The sequence below is a fragment of the Phallusia mammillata genome, chromosome 4 (assembly GCF_965637545.1).
Source record: "Phallusia mammillata chromosome 4, kaPhaMamm4.hap1.1, whole genome shotgun sequence".
NCBI classification, from domain to species: Eukaryota; Metazoa; Chordata; class Ascidiacea; order Phlebobranchia; family Ascidiidae; genus Phallusia; species Phallusia mammillata.
Window position 1 is genome coordinate 4,997,926 of NC_137255.1, and position 18,918 is coordinate 5,016,843.

An 18,918-nucleotide genomic window follows, 5' to 3' on the forward strand; every position below is an offset into this window, starting at 1 on the left:
CAATCTGGATAATTACCAGTGACGTCAGTTCATTTTTTACATGGTTGAGTGACGAAGGTTTTCACGCATGATTGCTCACATAGTTTGTATGGGATTTTCTTGGAATGCTATTCTTCATTCATTGGAATGATTATGTAAGAATGGAACACTTTGGAAGTTTTCGGCAGTTGTTATCTCTTAATAAAAGTTAGCAAGATTGTACAACTATATTAGCCAGATTTTTACTGTATTTTTAACCTATTTAATCCTACAATCAAATGTGTAATTGTAAATACCATAAAAACAAAATGAAAAATTATTTATCACCAAACTACTTTAGTATTGTTTGTCGAATAAATCATTATTGTTTAGATTAAAACATCGAGATCAAACATGAAATACTGAGTCTAGAAAAAAATTCTTGTTGTTTCTTTTCTGCAAACGTTGCATGAAAAAGCAATGTCCCGGAGTATTGGCAGAAAAAGTGGGGAAAAGTTGTTTGTGCAGCAACCGAAACGATCTAGAAGTGTCTCTCCTAAGCCGAATAGAGCAAACGGTCACAAATGTGAGCAGTATTCTGGTAAACAACCACTGAATAAACCCACAAGTGCAAATGGAGTATTGTCGAGAGACAAAACAGCAAAAGTTTCCAGATCTGTCAATGGACTGGAAGCAAAAGAACTCACAACCATTATAAACAAGCAAAGGTATGCTCTGCAATACATTTTGTGGTATTGCTCCAGCTGAACAAAATAGCGGTCCCCAACTGCCCAAGTCTAAAAAAATAAAATAAAAAATGACTCAATGGACTTGCGATAAAACAGGCAGCCCCATGGTGGACTAATGGATTATGCGACTTAGTGGACAATTCTCCTATTATTTCTTGGTTAGGATTCTAATGCAGTTCAGCAAAATCTGTGATTAACTGTTATGCGATTAACTGGATTTCATCTGCATGAGCTTGTCAGGAATATTAGTTTTTTAGCGTCGTGTTGTTGTAAATTTATATGCTATACTACTGTTTCAAACACTTAACTTAACAAACATATTTTTAGCGTGAAAGAAGTTCCCATGAAATTGTTGATTGTGTCGAGCAAATGCAAATTAGCTGCTGTTCTGGAGAAGTCTGTCAACAATGATGTGATTGTAGTTTTGTATAACTATGAAACTGTTACATTTGACTCATTACTGGCGTTGATTTGTTGTTCATTGGATGATGGCCAAAAAGTAAGTGATAAACAGTTACTGGTCTGACGAAATCTGTCTATCATCTAATACAGAAAATGACCAATAAAACAATAAACAAATGTTATTAAATGTACTGAGGAATACTGCATGTGAACTACTTTTTATAATTGTTATATTTGGAGTCCACTATTTTGTGTTAGCAAGTTACATGAACTGTTACATCATATTTACATTGCATAAAAGGGGACATTTTTGTTTAAATTATGTCCCCTGTGCCTTGTATTTTTTAGTTTACAGAAGAATGGTTATAATATAGGAATTAAAATCTCTAAGAGATGTTCCACAGAATTGAATTTCTAATACAAATTCATGTTTTTTCACATTATGCTTTATTTGTAAACAAGCTACAAACATCTGAAATTTGTTTTTGTTTTTTTGATGAAAATTTTCAATTTGTGCCACCCAATGTACCTATCTTTATCACATAACACATTTTATTATTGTGGTTTCTCGTAGGTTTCTTCTGTTGCTTTAATGGTTACTTGCAAACCCAACGGAATGCTCATGGCACCTTTGAAGAATAATCAAGGGGTTTTAGGGGTTAACACCAACCTTTCATCCAAGTTTGGTCCAGGTATGAAAACTCTTGCAAACATATCTGCTTTTTGTAGTATGGGTGCAGGCAGTGGTGGGATTCAGCCGGTTAGCACTGCTTCTGTAGAACCATCTCACTAAATTTTATGAGATCAGCGAACCGGTCAGAATTACTGGTTACTGTCAATGGACTTTTTGTAACAGAACCAGCTGAAAAATATGACTTTTGCCATAGAACCGAGTGACAAAAAATTTGAATCCCACCACTGGGTGCAGGTAACATAGTAATGCAGTTTTTTTCTGAGTGACTAGTTCAAACCTTCATTCTTGCATAGAAGTTTTGTGATTTGAAAACATGTGAACTTACAGCTTACATAACAATTATATTTTACTTTTGGACACTTGAGTGTGTTTTGGTAATTTAGGATCTGTAAAAATTGGCAACACTTTCAGTCATGTAAATGTTTTGAACTGTTTTAGTGCTTGATACAAAACAAAACATTGATAAATATATATGTATGAATTAAAGGTAGTAATGTATGTAGTATTAAATTGCTGCCCTTTTCTAGGCAAGTTTTTCAAGATACTTTTTGACAAGTTTGTTGAAAGGAAACCACAATGCCGTCTTGACTTTATTGCAATGGGTTGTCAACAAGATGGCTTTGTTGCATCGCTACAAAGACTACTGGGTAGGCCAAAATTGTTTTGTGCTTCATACAATTGTGTACTTCATTGTTGACGCTATTATATATGATGCCACAAGTAAAACATATGAAAAATGCTAAGTTTCATGACCCTATGAGAGTAGTTACCAACCGGAGAGGAATTTACTTTACTTTGTGGATGTCGTTTGTAAATAGACACTTCATCTCTGGGAATGTAACCTGTGAAGTTGAAAAAATACCCAATTTTAAATGATCTTTGTATGGTTTATCATCTATAGTATATTAGGGAGGAACAAAAAATGTTTTGAGTTTTATGGAAAGAATTTGTTAAAAAAGGTTGGGAACCACTGCCTTATGAATTTAATATCCATTATAAAAGTGGAAACCACATTTTCAATGTATATATAAATATATTTGTTACCCCATTCACCAAATATGTTTTATAATTTTTTTAATATAAGTTATCATACATTTAATGGTGAAAATAACGGCCCAAATAGACACAAAAAGTGTCATGCTTTATATTTCATCACTGATGATGGCATGAGCATTTGCCAAAACATTTGAAATTTAAAGCATGTCACTTTTTACGTCTACACTTGGACCGTTATTTTCACCATTAAATGTATGAACAGATCAGTATATAGTGTTATCATACAGTTGTGTAAAGTTTTTTTTAAATCTGCAAATTTACAGTTAAGTCAGCCCACTAATAAATAAATATTTTTGTGACTAATGTATAAAATATACATATATTTTATTTAGCCCATCTATAAATATTTTTGTGGCAAATTAAAACTCGCAATCCAAGTCAAAACTATAAATCAGTAACAGGCAGAAATTATTTTTAGGTGTACCTGTCCATTTGTCAATGGAACAACTGGGCTCAGATGTTTTTGTGGAAGTCGACAACAAAAGCTTTTCAGTCGGGGAGATGTATTTTCCCGCAGACAAACTGAGAAACTGGGGCAGTGGAACTTATCAAACAATGGATGTGTTTGAAAAAATACGCATGGTCGGCAAAGGTAAATATATGTCACCCGTTGGCACAAAGTGCAAAATTTTCCCCTTGAAGATACTAAATGACACAGACTTTACTCCTGCTGTCTGGGAAAATTAAGTTGAAAACATTTTACATGTTACAAATACGGCCATAATATATCTTTTTGAAAGCTCTTTGTACTGTAGCTTTTGACACTTAGCAAACTCCATGGATTTTACACATGAAATTTACAGAAATTAAAAACTAATGTTTGTAAGACAATTAAGCTGATTTGTAGGTAAGACCCATAATTAGAATCACCTCATTTTGAAAAGATGTGAAAATCAGATTGGATAGACAAAATGGTTAAAAAGAATAAAATTTGTCTAATGTCATCAACATAAGCACACACATATACTTAAATGCTAAAGTTGGATTGCATTATTTCTTGCAAAAAACGACCTAGCCGGTCTTACATAAAAGTGTTTTTTGTACACTGCTATACATAATAAAGGTATTAAATTTTCTTTTTGCTAAATGGTTATAGCATAGATATTCCTCAGTCCACACCATCTGTATTGAACCAAAAAAAAACATGTCTATTTGTGATGTGAAAAGGTCACAGTTTTGTACATATTGCCAGACCAGCCGGTCACAGTTATATTACACCGTTTTACACAAACTATCAATAAAAAAATGATTTATTAAATCTCCAATTTTGTTGATCCAACCCAGGTGCATTCGGAACAGCTGTGCTTTATCGCAAAAAGGACGATAATTCTCTCGTCGTACTAAAAGAAATCAACATGACAGAATTAAACAATCAGGAAAGACAGATGGCTATGAATGAGGTCTAAAGCTTTTGTCAACATTGGAAAAACAAATATTAGGATTGTTGATTTCCAATTTTTCATGTTTACAGACCAAAGTTCTTTCTATGCTCAACCACCCAAATATTATTTGCTATTATGACACGTTCGAGGCCAATGGTGTCCTGATGATAGAAATGGAATATGCTGATGATGGGACATTGGCTCAGTTTTTGAACAAAAGAGTAAGTCTGAAGTTTGTTTAAACTATATGGGTAATTTTTTCCTCGTTTTCTTTACAATTGTACACATTTTCAGCACTTAGGAAATCTGTGTTGCCCATAAAATATAATCCAAAATCAACCGTAAATTAATTAATTAGACAAAAACGTGTTGCTCATAGTACACATGGAGCTTGTGTGCATGCCAAGACACATAGACAATTATATGTTATTACATGGGTAAAAAAATGCTATTGGACATACAGGTAAATTGAGCAGTATCAATGAACCTTATAAAATGAAGTAACCATTTTCAATAGTTTTTTGTCTGATTAAGACATTATTATGTCCACAACTGCAAACAATACCTGTGTATTTTCTTTTGCAATAATAACAAAGTAGCAATTTTTGTAACTCAAAAGTCTATTTTAAAGAATTTTTGACATACAATACCTCAGTAGGTGAAATATTTAGGTTTTATAACTTGTTGATTTTGAGCCGGGAACATTTTTAATTGTTTTTCCTGAACCAGTTAGTCTCAACATTCGTCAAAATTACATGCATACAACTGGAGGGGTTAGATTCTGTGCCAAACATGATTTTTTTCTTTTGTAGGAATCTCCCTTGGAAGAGAAAGAGATTTTGACCAAGTTTGTGCAAATTGTATGTGGGATCAACTATATGCACAAACAAAAAGTACTTCATCGTGACCTAAAGACAGCTAACATTTTTCTCACCAAAGACGGCTTTGTGAAGATCGGTGACTTCGGAATTTCCAAAGTCATGACCAGTCGAAATAATGTCGCAAACACTGTTCTAGGTATAAAATGTTTATGTGAAGTACCATTGTCAAGGCTTGGAATTGTAAACAAAGACTTTATTTGTATGTTAAATATAAAATTGGGTTTGTATTATTTGGTTTGAGCAAGGCAATTTTTTTTTGATTAGCTAAAAATATATTTTACATAATTACAATCCAGTTGATGGCATGGAGATTTTGTATTACAGAAGCATATCATTTGTTAATTTTTTTTGTGTTTGTGTTTGGAACTGGTGCTTAAAAAATGATATTTTACTTGCAAAATAACTTACAAAATTTGCATTTTCTTCTATTAGAACTATGATTTAATAAAAGAATACTACCCATTCTTTATGCTATACCTAAATTTTGCATATTGTTTGATGCACATATATAAACTGTTTTGGGTATGCTATATCCTATCTTGTATACATGTTGTATGTGTTTACATTATTTTAAGGATCAACATAAAAAGCAGTTTCACATTTTTGCAGGAACTCCATATTACATATCACCCGAAATATGCGAAGGCAAACCATATGACGAAAAATCAGATATTTGGGCTCTTGGCTGTATTTTATATGAGATGGCAACGCTACAAAGAACTTTCGAAGGCACTAACCTTCCAGCGCTAGTCAATAAAATCATGAATGGCCAAATTGCCCCAATTCGTGGTGATTACTCGTCGGAAATGAGAAAATTGGTCAAGGATATGCTACACAAAGAGCCTGAGTAAGTTAGGATATTGTAGATATCTAAATCCTGCCATATTAATTTTGTTTTACATAATACAAGGTTTTTCAACATGCAGAACACAAACGAATTGCATTTTTGCTCATGGCACCATTTGCGGGCTAAAAAAACAAAAAACAATCAATGAAATCATTTTAAAAGATTTAGGTCATTGGTAATACTGCTTTTAGTAACAAATAGGAAAGCAAAACGTAGTTTCTACCTTTGTCATAAGATTATGGTCACACTGTTCAAAAATAAATTAACTAATATATCTTTGGCATATATATAGTGATTATTACCTAACAATATAACTGTAAGCTGCAGACAGTGCACACTGTTTCGACCTATAAGGTCTCATCACTGCAGCTGGTGACGAGAGATAGGCCATATTGGCTAGTGTAAGCATCTACATATTATAGTAATTTTTGGAATAAATTTGATTGCTATTTTCAGGTTTTCAATATAAACAATGTGGAGGTAAATACTGGTGTTTGTGATCCATTAAGCATGAATTATTTCGTTTTTCATATTATATGTAAATTTTACTTTCATATTTGTTTTTTCGTCATCAGTTTCAAACTGTGACATTCATATGTTTTGAGTCATTTTTGTTGTTTTGTTTTATATTTTCAGTTTTTTTTTTATAAGTTTAAGTTGTTTTAGTACCTGTACTTTAGTGAACCATCTTTATGTCAATATCCTAAATAAATTTTACCTATATGCTAAGCATATTTTTTTATCTATATTTAAACCATTTACCTTGCCAGTTTAGGTAATTATTTATTCTTGGTGACTCAATATAATTGCAAATTCTATAATTATGACATTTTTTAGTCAAATTATAAGTCACCATAAGTACACAATTGCCCCTCGTAATAAAGACATACTTTATTTAATACATGTACCTACGTCATAAAATTTCCATTTGAATTAAAGTAGCATAAATATAAAGCGATTATCACTAAACGTTCAAAAAAGCTGTGGACATCATCAGTGATTAGAGCAACATTTAAGCATGTTTTTTGCATGTTGGTGGTTAAAAATATGTCCTTTGTATGTAGTGTCCTTGTTGCTTAAATATATCTACAGGTTGTACCCCATTTAAATCATAAAGTAATTTTAGAATAAATCACAAAATTTTCAGAAAACGTCAATTTTGTTAAAATAAATAGATTAAAGTCATTCATACGTAGTTACTCGAAACCAGGGGTGTGCAACATTTTTCGTCATTGGGCCGTATAACCAATTTTGGACCTCAAGTGAGGGCCACATAACTTTTTTTCATGTGCACTATAAATTCGAAATTCCTCCAAAAGCATCAATAAATTTATTTTCTACAACATACAGAGTTTCAGCGCAAAACTGACTTTCGCAACAAAATAATTCTTTACTAGACAAAGGGAATTGTTACGTCACATTCGGTGAAGTAGGCTACTTGCTGTAACTTTTGTATGATCCACCGGTTGGAAAACGCTGATTTAGCTTATATTTGTTACGTATAGTATAGCAACCTAGGAGATTTACCAAAAACTAGTGAAAAATTTTGCTAAATTCCCAGAAGAATTGCATTTTTTATCTTAATTAGTGTGTTGGTGGTGGCCACACTAAATAGCTTTGCGGGCTGGACTGTGGCTCGCAGGCCGTATGTTGCACGCCCCTGCTCTAAACGATATAAACTTTTCGTAATGTAAAACTGCAATTATCTGTTTTAGACAAAGACCATCAGCTTTTCAACTGGAACAGATCCATGTCCCTGCGTTATTATCACAATATCCAAATCAGATACGACCCCATATAACCCCTGGATCAAGAAATTCAGGGGAACGAAAGCAAGCAGAGGGAACAAGATCGGTTTTGTATTCCTACAACACAAGTATGATGAATATTTCACTAGTTGATGGCCTTCCTTCAAAAATCAAAATTAAACAGGTGCATTGATATGATTTTTATGTTTGTTTTTTCCACAAATATACTGCTTTGCAATTGATGTCTAAATTAAAGTGGCTAGTCATAGAAATATGCCAAATATGTATAAAGTGACTGAATTGAATGTAATTTAAAAAATTTGTATGACATGAAACTGTTGTATATGGATCATTCCATTTCATACTTGGGCCCCACCTGAAATTACCCCAATTGCCCTTTTAAATAGAGCAATAGTAAGCAATGTCTTATTAAATAAAGTATTGACATTTTTAAACATATTACGCACTCTACAAAGCATATTGAATTGAATGCTATGTTTGCCCCTACAGCTAATTAGCAATTTACCTATCTGTCTTGTAAAAACAAAAAAAATTACGAATGACATAAGACGAAATGTAATGTTTTTTTGCAAATGTCTTGGCTTGTGTGTTTCTTGTCTGAATTTTTAAAGCCATGAATTGTGTTCCTAAGTTCATTGTGATTGTGAATATCCTTTTTAGGATGGGCCATAGTGTATGTGCAATGGTAACATAGTCTAACAAAACCCATTTTATTATGACATTTTATGCAGGTGGCAGTTGGTCAAAATCATGTGGTTGTCGTGGCGATGGACCGAGTCGTTTACACCTGGGGAGACAACAGCTATGGGCAATTGGGCCATGGGAACTTGGAAACAGTTCCCAAACCTCAGTTGGTAGAAGCCTTAAAGGGAAAATCAATTATAAAGTAAGTTACTAAAGAGATGCACCAAATCCATGTTGCAATAGTCCATGCTGGCTGTGGACCACCCAAAAAGTCATCATGGACCACTAGTTGAGAACCACTGGTGTACCGCTTGGTACTTTTTGAAATGCTAAATTGTGTGCTGTTTTTGAGTTGGTGACATTGCATTGACCAAAAAATGCAATTTGGTTATTTGCATATTTCATTTAATTGCATGAAATCCTAAACTGTAATAGAACAAAATAGATCACACTTGTGATATTTTTAAACACCTGTACGCACAATAAAACTACACAATCTAAGGAAGTAAACCACAGGGTTATATATTTGAACAGGTAACCAATTTAACAAAGAAAATAACTGCCCAAATAGACATAGTGACATGCTTTATTTTTCTAACATTTCGGCAAATGCTCATTTGAACCGAAAAGCATGTTGCATTTTATGTCTATTTGAGACATTATTTTCATTATAAAACTTATGAACAGATCCGTATATAGTGTGTTCCAATAAATTTAATTTATACATATAAATTGTATTGTTGCTTATAGTGTCAGTTGTGGTGCCAACTTCAGCGTGTTTGTGTCGGACAATGGAATTGCCATGACATGTGGCGACGGTCAGCAAGGGTGTCTCGGTCATGGTGACATTAGTCGGTGTACAAGTCCTCGTCTTATCGAAGCCCTGCTTCCATTTGATGTTATGTCTGTGTCTTGTGGAGATAACCACGTCATTGCTCTTGGAACTGATGGCATAGTATGTAATGTTTGTTGGTATATTTGCCTTCAACAGAAAAAAGTTTGAGATACACATACACATATGTAAAGATTGTAAATAAAATTTATATTTCTGTGGATACATGAGCAAAATACAAAGCAGGTAGTACAATACTTTATACCAGGGGTCGGCAACCGTTTAGGCAATGTGTTTCAATTTACTTGTTATTTCCATGTGTTAACAACCTCGCATGCCAACATTTTTTTGAATAATAGTGGTTCGTCCCAGCTGATATCAATAATAAAGAGAAAGCAGAGTGTTTTGTGAATGTAGGGCTGAATTTTAAGACAATGACATGATAAAATCTATAAACAAGCAGTGTAAAATGTTAAATTATTACGTAAATATAAACATGCGAATTGGTTGGCGTGACATAAAAAACCCACCTCGCGTTGACGACCCCTGCTTTATACCAATATGGCCAGTTTATTATGTAATTGGATGGAGTTTGCCTAAGGTTTCAACTGAAAAATCCTTTCACTTTTAAATGCAAACCAAGATATATTTCTGTTGCATTTACATGTTCTCAGTTAAAACATTCTTATCACAGATTTGATAACCTTTTTTCCAAAATGTTTTAGTTTGAAAATGGCTGAATAACTAAAGTTAAATATCTATGCGAAGAAATTTGATTTATAGGAAGGATTTGCTTTTGTAGGCTTATGCTTGGGGATGTGGTGGTCATGGTCGACTTGGCACAGGTGATGAAGAAGATGTCATAGAACCAACAAAAATCAACGTCAGTCAACCGATACGAGATGTTCGATGTGCATGTGATGCCACCATCTTTATAACTGGTAAAAATTGCTTTGTGGCAAAGATGGGCAAGTTTTTGTACAATGTCTATAACTGGGATGTTTTTGCACACCTTTTGTTATAATAAAATATTTTTTGTAAAACAAAAATTGAAAACAAAGACTCCATTTGTTAAAATAAAGATTGTTAGGTTCATGCAAACTTGCTGCAACCTATTAGTCACCATGATGCCAATTTTGTAACTGGAATTTGTTACTGCAATGAGGTGCTTCCATTTCGAGTTTGTTGGCAATGACATCCCCATTGAGTATCTTCAGCTTACTAAATCTATTGTTTTTGTTTGACTAGTTAATTCATTTCCCACACATTTTTATTGTCAATTTCTTTAACCTATATACCATTCTGGTTGGCAAAAAATACCAATAGTGTTAAAGACAATTCACCTAGATGTGAAAATTTGTTCTAATGAATTGTGAGTGTATGTGTGTTTGTTAAGAGAGTGTTTTGCACTTCTTCAGAAATCGGTACCCTGCTTGCTTGTGGAAATAACAACTATAACAAATTGGGTCTAAATGAGCGCACTGGTTTCCTCATGGCATTTCACAGCAAACTGAAAAAGGTATCCCTATTTGGCGTTTAACAGTCTGCATATATTTAACTGTCTGATACACATTTCAATTTGAAATGTTGCAAGCCAATATTTTTATCCTAAACTTGAATTTTTACTTGCAGACTGAAGTAGAAAACAAGAAAGTACCAACTGCTCTTAAATCTATCAAAGCTGTAATAGATGTTGCTATGGGTAAAAATCATACAGTGGTTTTGACCGAGTCTGGCCAAGTGTTGGTTATGGGCAGGTAAGCAATAGAACCAAATTGGGCAGAGTACCAACTACAAAGAAACACTTTTTTTGATGCTTTTTTACTTGATATCACTTTACAAGAAATCCTTAGTGCTAAACAAAATTATTGTACAAGTTGATAAAAAGTAAAAATTTAAGTCACCAAGATGGCCGAGTGTTTAGCGTGACTGCCTTGTATTCACAAATTTATGAGTTCTAGTTCTGTATCGCCCAGTTGTGCTTCCTTGAGCAGTTATTTTTTTGGCAATGATTTTAACATGGTGAAACCTGATGGATTGAACTCAATTTAAGACATTTTATTTTAATCAACAATTTTTTACAGTAATAAAGATGGTCAAATGGCAACAAAAGATGCAAAACAGAAGCCTTCACCTTATTTGATCAAATCATTAAAGGATGAAGGAGTTACTGTAAGTTGTTCAAATTCACACAAAATTATTCTGAAACTTGACTAGTTAGTGTTATAAAAGTTTAATACAAACCCAATATCCCAGTGTTAAATCCCTCAGTACACTTTTTGTAATCTTATTTTTTAATGTGAGCTGCAGACAGTGCACACTGTTTTTAACCTAAAAGGTCTTATCAATGCAGCTGGTGCCAAGACATTCATTGTATAGACCAGTGTAGCCACCTTACAGCACTCCAGTGTGTTGCTGAAAAGTATCATTATTCTTTACACAGCTTTTTTGCATACAATCATTGAATTAATTGCAGTAGCCTTAAACAGTATACTTACTATCAAATAGCAGGTCAAAATGTTTAGATTGTGTGGCAATAAGGCATTTTGCTTTTAATAATGACATAAACCTGTGTTTTTTCTCTTGGTTGAAAACATTGCCACTCAAAGTGACTTGAAAACAGTTGTACCTGAGTGCTAGCAGAGGTGCCACTGCCTTGTGGTAATAACATTTGGGTCTCAAAACATAAAGTCGATTAGAACAGGAAATTCAGGCCTTTGTTACAAAAGAGTTCCTCCTTTGTGGCCTGCCAGGTATTTTCCAAGCCCTAATGTGTCCCTTCATTATATTATGCTTAGACCACCCTTAAATACCATATGCATTTTTGGTTGGTACTAAATACTGTATGTTACCGCATGGTATTCCGCTTAGAATACTGCATGGTATGTTAAATGTGAGAATACAAGCCCCAACAAGGGTATAATTCTAGTATAATTTAAAATTCAAACCATCCCCTGAACCGAATAGCTCTAACCGTCAATGCTTTCAAAAGTCCGCAAAATTAAAATTTTTGTGAAAGAATATTCAAGTCCTTTACAACATCTTGCCGTGTGATAACATGCAGTATCATGGGCTATTTAGTGCCACCGTGCATTTTTTATCTTATGAATTTGCATTTTTGGTAGGTTGTTGCCTGTGGAAATACGTACACAGTGGTTGGCTGTGACAGTGGAAACATTTTATACTGGGGTACAAGGTTTGGCCCGATAGACAACAACAATATTAACAGTCACTTGCAACCACCAAAAGGTGAAACAAGTCACAAAAGGTCATTCAGCACAGCCAGTACTTTAAGTATCAGAAGTGCATCAAGGTGGGTTTTCAATATATATATTGGAAAAACTGTTGATTTTGATCCTTCATATTGTTAAACATGTATATTTTCGGCATTTATTATATTTTGTGGCAGGAACAGTGTTTTTTTAAGGTGTTTTGGGGGACCGTTTCGGATTTCTCCAGCGGTTTCCCAAAATTTGGAAATGGCTATTTTTTGGTATTTAAATGAAACACTTGCGGTCTCTTAAAACTACTTAGCGGTCACCCAAACCAAACCTTAAAAAAAACCCTGAGGAATATAAATTTTGTTTGTTTAAAAATCAATTTATCTGCACTACCTGACAAAAATAATGACTAAATTGAAAACAGATCTTTTTTTGAAAACATTGTCTGCAGAAAAAACTAATTTAAACAAATTTTAATCAATCATTTTTTCAAATTAAACATTCCAAAAATGTGTCAGGTTTTGTGTTACCCATTAAAATGATATATAATAGTCTAATCAATACATGACTAAGAGGGTAAACATCTTGGCTGATATATGTCTGTGTAATTTTTGACTAGTTACCAACAAGACGCAGTGTCTGAATGCGTCAGTAGAGCATCCAGTTTTCAAGACGTCAATGTAGAAGGTAAAATTATCGTTTTTTGTTTAAGTATCAAAGTTCTGGTTTGTTACAGACTAAACAATGGTTGGTTAGTTTTAGACAATTTCTGTTGATTAGCAGATTTGTGTGATGATTTTTTTTATAGAAGGTAAGACTGGTAATTGTTTGATTGTGGCAAGGTTTTGGTTAGTTTTTGTGTAATTAGCCTGTTTTAGGCATTTTTTAATTGGTAGATTTGTGTAATGTTAATTTTTTTTAATTTTTTAGATTCTTTAGATCCTGACAGCCACGCCTTGAAACTGCCAGAGATATTTTATACCCCACTGCCAATTTTAAATATTCAGTAAGTCTAACAGTTTTATGCTGCACGGGTTGTTTGCTATAGTATATTTTCATGAGTATTCCCAACTGTTGGGGTCTTTTATGGAACACTTTAACATAGTGGTGAAAAAAAGCAAACAAATCTTGTGTGTTATGTAAAAATAAAAGAAAGTTCATTACAGTCTTATGTACTTGTGTCTATAAGTCAGTTTATCATGTACTAAGTTTTGATTTTTTTCAGTTGTGTGCCTTTAATGAATGTAATTTTATGAACTAAATTAAAAAATAAATATTGTTTTTATAAACTGCAAGTCAGTTCGAGTTAGTGTGCAAATTATGAACTTTTCATTTCCACTAGAAATTCCCAAAACCCGTCCCAAGGTTTATCTGCTTTTCTTGACAACATCATCCCGTTTCAAGACAAGCTGTTTGTCCTGGTTGAAACCAACGCTCCAGTCGCACAACCTGCAAATCCTGCAATGGAAAAGAGAAGAAAATCACTGAAAGATAAGACAAGTATCCAAAGCCTTAAGGTTAGCAGAAAATCTGATTTAGACATTTGTGTGTATACCAGGTCCCATGTTTGGGTGTTTGTATGCGAGGTTATGTATCTTTTGTGGTTGTTTGTGTACCAGTTTCCTTTTGTGTGTGTATGTGTGTGTGTTTTCTATTACTTTCTGTATGGTTGTAGATGTGTGCTTGTGTAACAGTTTTTAAGGAGGTATGTTTGTGTACAAGTCTTCTGTACAAGTTAACATGTGTATCTTTATATGCGTGTATGAGATTTTGTGTTATTGCAAAGGTACCAGGTTTTGTGAGTGTTTGTCTGTCTGTCCATGTTTGTGATAACAAGTGGACATACGTGACATCCAACCATATAAGACTCGTACACAAAGCATGCAACATTTTAATTATAAACACTTTGCCCTCGCATCCTTTCATACCTAAGTACACTCCAGCACAATCAAGTCAAACTGTTGTTGTTTCTAAAATAAAATCAAACAGCTGTAGCGACAAACGTTTACCACTTTTTGTAACCCCGGTCACATTTGTCCAGGTGCCTTCATTTCAGCAATCACAGAGTAGTAATGACGACACAAGTTCAGAAGCTTCTGAGCTTGATCTCACTCCTTTGTGGTTGAAACAGGAATTGGAGGAAGCGAAAAAAATTGAAGTATGCTAATAATTTTTTAGTTTTTGTCTCCACTTTGTGTCATTTTTTGCCCTTTTTGAAATCTTCATTTACAACCTCCGCCCAAGGTTATGGGATAAAGAGAGTTTTAAGGTTTCAACTCCGACTCCTAATACTTAGAATCAATTGATTGAGCAGTATCTGACCCTCTGACAGGCCGACTCCTAATAGTACTGAATGCTTACCTTTCGAGGGTAAAAAAAATCTTCAGGAGATTTTTAGTCTATTTTAGATAAAAAATGCTCTTAAACGTTTTCATTTGCCGTTTACAAAGAAATAAATAACAATCATTTTTTACTACAATCGTAGGGATGCTGGTTATTAGACTTTAGGAGTTGAATTCGGATAAAAAATCTTAGTTTAACCCTTTTTAAAGAGCTATTGTCACGGCACAGACATATTCTTAAACCTATTGCTCTGACTGCGGCTTTGACTGTGCAAATCTGGCTTTACCAAGCAGTTGTTTTTCATTGCTTCCTTCATGAAAATAGCAACTATTTATTTTTTTTTCAGGCGCCGAAAAGTCCGGCAGTTCGCAAGCAATCTACAAACAAACATCTCCCCAATCCCACATCAAGGTAAGAAAGTTTATTTAGTAGGATAAAAAACATGCTTAGATTAAATGGGGCACCACAAAAACTTTTTTGACCAAATACCACTACAGTGTACTGGCCAATTCTGTTAAGAGCATAGTGAGTGTAAATACCCACCCGTAGCCGTTTGTTGAGAAAGACGTTCGGTTAGTCGCATAATCCATATAACTGCTTTAATAAGGTTGGCAAACTGATTATGTGATTAACCGAATTCGTCTGCATTTAATGAAAAAGGGTACAGATGTGCGTTTTAACAAACATACATGGAAAATTGTTTTTTAGTATCATAAAGTCGAAGAAAATAAATTTATGCAGAACTTGTAAATTTTGTACATATATCTTACAACGCACTGTACGAAATAGTCGATAGGCCTTTTTTAGCTAATACATGTTTAAATTGTTACTGTTTCAGAACCCGTAAGACGTCCACTGCCAGCACACGTCCAAGGTAATAAAATATATAACATTTGTGATCAAAAATAAAAGTTGCTAATAAATGTTATTCTACATTTAGTAGAAACACTTCGGCGAAATCCGATTCAAGTTCTGATTCCAGCGTTCCAGGTCAGCTGTCGGCCGATGTAAGTCAAGTTTCGTTTTATAGGCGTTTTGTAATATTTATTAGCTTTATTTTTATGAATTTGATTTTCTATTAAGCTTGTTCTATTTATATCGTGGCCATGTAGAGCAACGCCTGCCTTTTGCATAATTTGGAATATTTTGCCTCACTTGCTTAATGTCCATTTTTTGCCTCCAACTCATGTGTTGATATATACATACATTTATAACTGGGATCAACCTTGAAGCGTTCATTAAGAGTGGGCTAGAAAAATCTAGCCTGCGGTGGGATTCGAACCCACGACTGGAGTATAACGCATTCAATAGACCTGGCGCACTATGATTTATATTTGAATGTGCCGTGATCGCTGGTTTGCATGATCGCTTTAAGGCTGATCCCAGTTATGTGTGTATATATCTTAACACATAGAGTTAGGGGGAAATGATGAAACGTTACGTGTTTTTATTGTAGCGAGTATCAGTGAGATCGACATCAGCAAGTAAACCGGGTTCCGCAACAAAAACTCGGTCTAGAGATCCTTCACCGAGGCGCTCTAGGGTTCCTTCCAAATCCAAGTACCTCCAGCCTTGTAAGTGAATGGTTTGCCATGTTTAGGTGTCTAGGTTGGTTATAAAGTTATTTTTTGTTTTTTTGTGTCAGCGCCACGCCGTACTCCAAGCAGATCGCCGTCAAGGAGTCCAGTGCAAATGTCAGCAGACCTTGAAAGGTTTGCCAATTAAATTATTTTGCAGTTGCTCCAACACCGAGTATCTCACGTTAATTCTCGGTGCATTGTGACGTCACAAACATTCCCAATTCTACGCTAGTTTTGTAGCTTTTCAAGGTACCTGCGGTGTATTAAGCTGTACAGACCAAAGAAGTGCTCGTATTTTCACCATCTAGCGTCAAAAAAACAGTCGTTTTTTGTTCTTTCGAAAATGAGCTGCTTTGTATGTTAGCAGGACATGAATATGCAAATTTAATGTGCTGGTCAGTTTGTGCTGAGCATCAAAAACAGCGATGCTCGGTACCAAGTAGTCGGGTTCTGGCTCGGCTCGGCCCATCCTTAGTTTTAATGGCTAGTTTAACCATTTTACAATGTTGGTAATGCTTATTAAAATGTGTTAACAAACCGACAAACACAGGGCTTAACGCCATAAACTGAACTTATGCGTATTGTTTTATTTACCATTACCATCAGATAAAAAATGCTGCGGACCCTAAAGCAGGGGTGTCAAACTCAAACAACTTTGAGGGCCCGAAACAGACTTTTAAGTAAGTCGAGGGCCGCACTTTTGAAACATTTGTTACAACGTAACATGACAACAAAACACTTTGCTTGAATAAAAAGTAAAATGTCCATTAATGCTATTAACTACATTAAAAAACAATACTGTGGTAAAAAACAAACAGATATACAGTATAGGAGAGTGAAAGAATCAACTGAGCTTTATCGCTTTGTGTGAAAACAATGGCATAAAATGACGCAACAATCGCAATTGCTGATTCCAAAGATGGGCTATTTCGATCATCCTATTAAAACGTTTAATATACCACTAATGGAAAATGACTGCAGCATGTGAACTGACTGGTATGGCAGGGTATTCCGCCTGAGTAAAACACATAACTTCCAAAAGTTACTTCGCGGGCCGCACAAAAACTCTTGAAGTGCCACATGTTTGACACCCCTGCCGTAAAAACCATTGTAAGCTCAGTTCAATTTAAATACCGTTTTCTATTGTAGGTTGGAAAAAGAGAAGCGCATTAGTGAAAGGAAAGTTCTTCAACTGCAGAAAGAGCACGAGGAGATGTTGAAGAAGTTACAGGAAAACCACGAAAGGGAGAAGTTCGAGCAGGAGCAGAAACTCCGGGATGAAATCCAGAACTTGCGCGAGGAACTGAATACAGTTGCGAGAAAACAGGTACAAATGATTTTCTGCATAAACTCGCTGGGTCAATTCAGGTGGTGTATTGTAGGTTTGGACTTTGGACTATATATTTTTTCTTCAAAATCCTATTTGGGCGAAATTTAAATCTCTCAGTAAGCCTCGAAGGTAGGCAGGCCTACATGAAGATGTTGCCTAAGTGGCCGAGTGGTTAATGCGACCAAATTGTGTTCGCATGGTTGTGGGTTCCAACCTTGTCTTTGCCACTGGTGTTTTCCTGAGCAAGAAAGTTATGCAGCGATGTTCGAACCCGACAAAATAGACTTCTCAACGGTTTGACACATGGTGGACACAATGCATTCAAGCATTGCGCTTCTACCAAGGATAAAAATGAAACAAAAAACTACAAACTATATATTATTTTTAGTGGGAGGCAACATTGAAATTTTCATATTGTTAACGATAAAACATAGCGGTGGATGTTTTATCAGAACTCAAACATAACATTGCTGTCAAGCATAAGATTTACATAAATTTGTAACTGGGATCAGCCCTGGAGCATTCGAAAATCGTACGCCTTACCATTTGGGAATGCTTTTGAACCAGGTGGTTTGGTACAACGCCTTTAATAGGCCTGGTCTACTATGAATTATTGCTGTTAATCTCTTTTCAACAGGAAGATGCTGGAAAGCATGGTAGCGAGAAGTCTGTAAACAGCAAAATCTGTGCAATTCAATAAGGAATGAAGGGCACAACGAAAACTGCCTATCTTCAAGCCGAGTACGGACTTCTCTATTCAACACTGTTTGATGATTTTCAAATACAAACCAGTGGTATTATGAACAGGCCACTGTGACAAAGTCGAACTACAAGCAACAGAATGGTCGTGGCAAAAAATGTGTTGGCACTGTGTTTATTTTGCACTGGATTTTAGTTTTTTTTACCTCACTGCTGTGAAAATTACTGCAGATTCATATGCAAAAGCGTTTTATTATTCGCGTTTTTTCTTCTTCATGCGCTTATGGTTTGCGACTTGTTTTTTTTTGTAAAAGTTCCATAAAATACAAGCCAAATTTTGTGTTCGTTTTGCCTATCTGACAAAATGCTGGCTACAGTGAATAGTGAGGCAGAAAGCAATACAGTATACCTCGGTTAAAGCGGATTTAGTTAATCTTTGATCTTTGCTTAAATCAGACAAAACTTGAGGTACAAATGATTTTTAATGTGGT

At 34.7% G+C, this 18,918-nt stretch overlaps 1 protein-coding gene across 2 annotated transcripts; it reads left to right on the forward strand.

Moving 5' to 3' along the window:
* Window positions 1-355: 355 nt before the first annotated feature.
* On the forward strand, window positions 356-18,769 carry LOC145222455 (uncharacterized). 2 transcript variants are annotated; one of them, XM_080088586.1, is made up of 28 exons: window positions 356-686; window positions 1,035-1,206; window positions 1,684-1,801; window positions 2,331-2,450; window positions 3,278-3,451; window positions 4,144-4,259; window positions 4,331-4,462; window positions 5,054-5,258; window positions 5,732-5,969; window positions 7,685-7,901; window positions 8,470-8,624; window positions 9,173-9,377; window positions 10,057-10,195; window positions 10,673-10,773; window positions 10,887-11,011; window positions 11,339-11,426; window positions 12,380-12,567; window positions 13,095-13,162; window positions 13,406-13,481; window positions 13,818-13,992; window positions 14,517-14,633; window positions 15,165-15,229; window positions 15,657-15,692; window positions 15,759-15,825; window positions 16,275-16,392; window positions 16,464-16,530; window positions 17,548-17,725; window positions 18,366-18,769. In XM_080088586.1, the coding sequence occupies exons 1-28, from the start codon at window positions 439-441 to the stop codon at window positions 18,426-18,428; spliced, it is 3,771 nt and encodes a 1,256-aa protein (XP_079944712.1). In that variant the 5' UTR covers window positions 356-438; the 3' UTR covers window positions 18,429-18,769. The 2 variants fall into 2 exon arrangements, with proteins under 2 accessions (XP_079944712.1, XP_079944714.1); XM_080088588.1 differs by having other exon boundaries at window positions 15,762-15,825.
* Window positions 18,770-18,918: the final 149 nt, after the last annotated feature.

Excerpts from the sequence above, each read along its gene's own strand:
- LOC145222455 (XM_080088586.1), top strand. The coding sequence starts at position 439 with ATGTCCCGGAGTATTGGCAGAAAAAGTGGGGAAAAGTTGTTTGTGCAG. Across the intron at positions 5,970-7,684 it reads ATGCTACACAAAGAGCCTGA|ACAAAGACCATCAGCTTTTC; the intron begins GTAAGTTAGGAT and ends TATCTGTTTTAG. Across the intron at positions 10,774-10,886 it reads TTCACAGCAAACTGAAAAAG|ACTGAAGTAGAAAACAAGAA; the intron begins GTATCCCTATTT and ends TTTTACTTGCAG.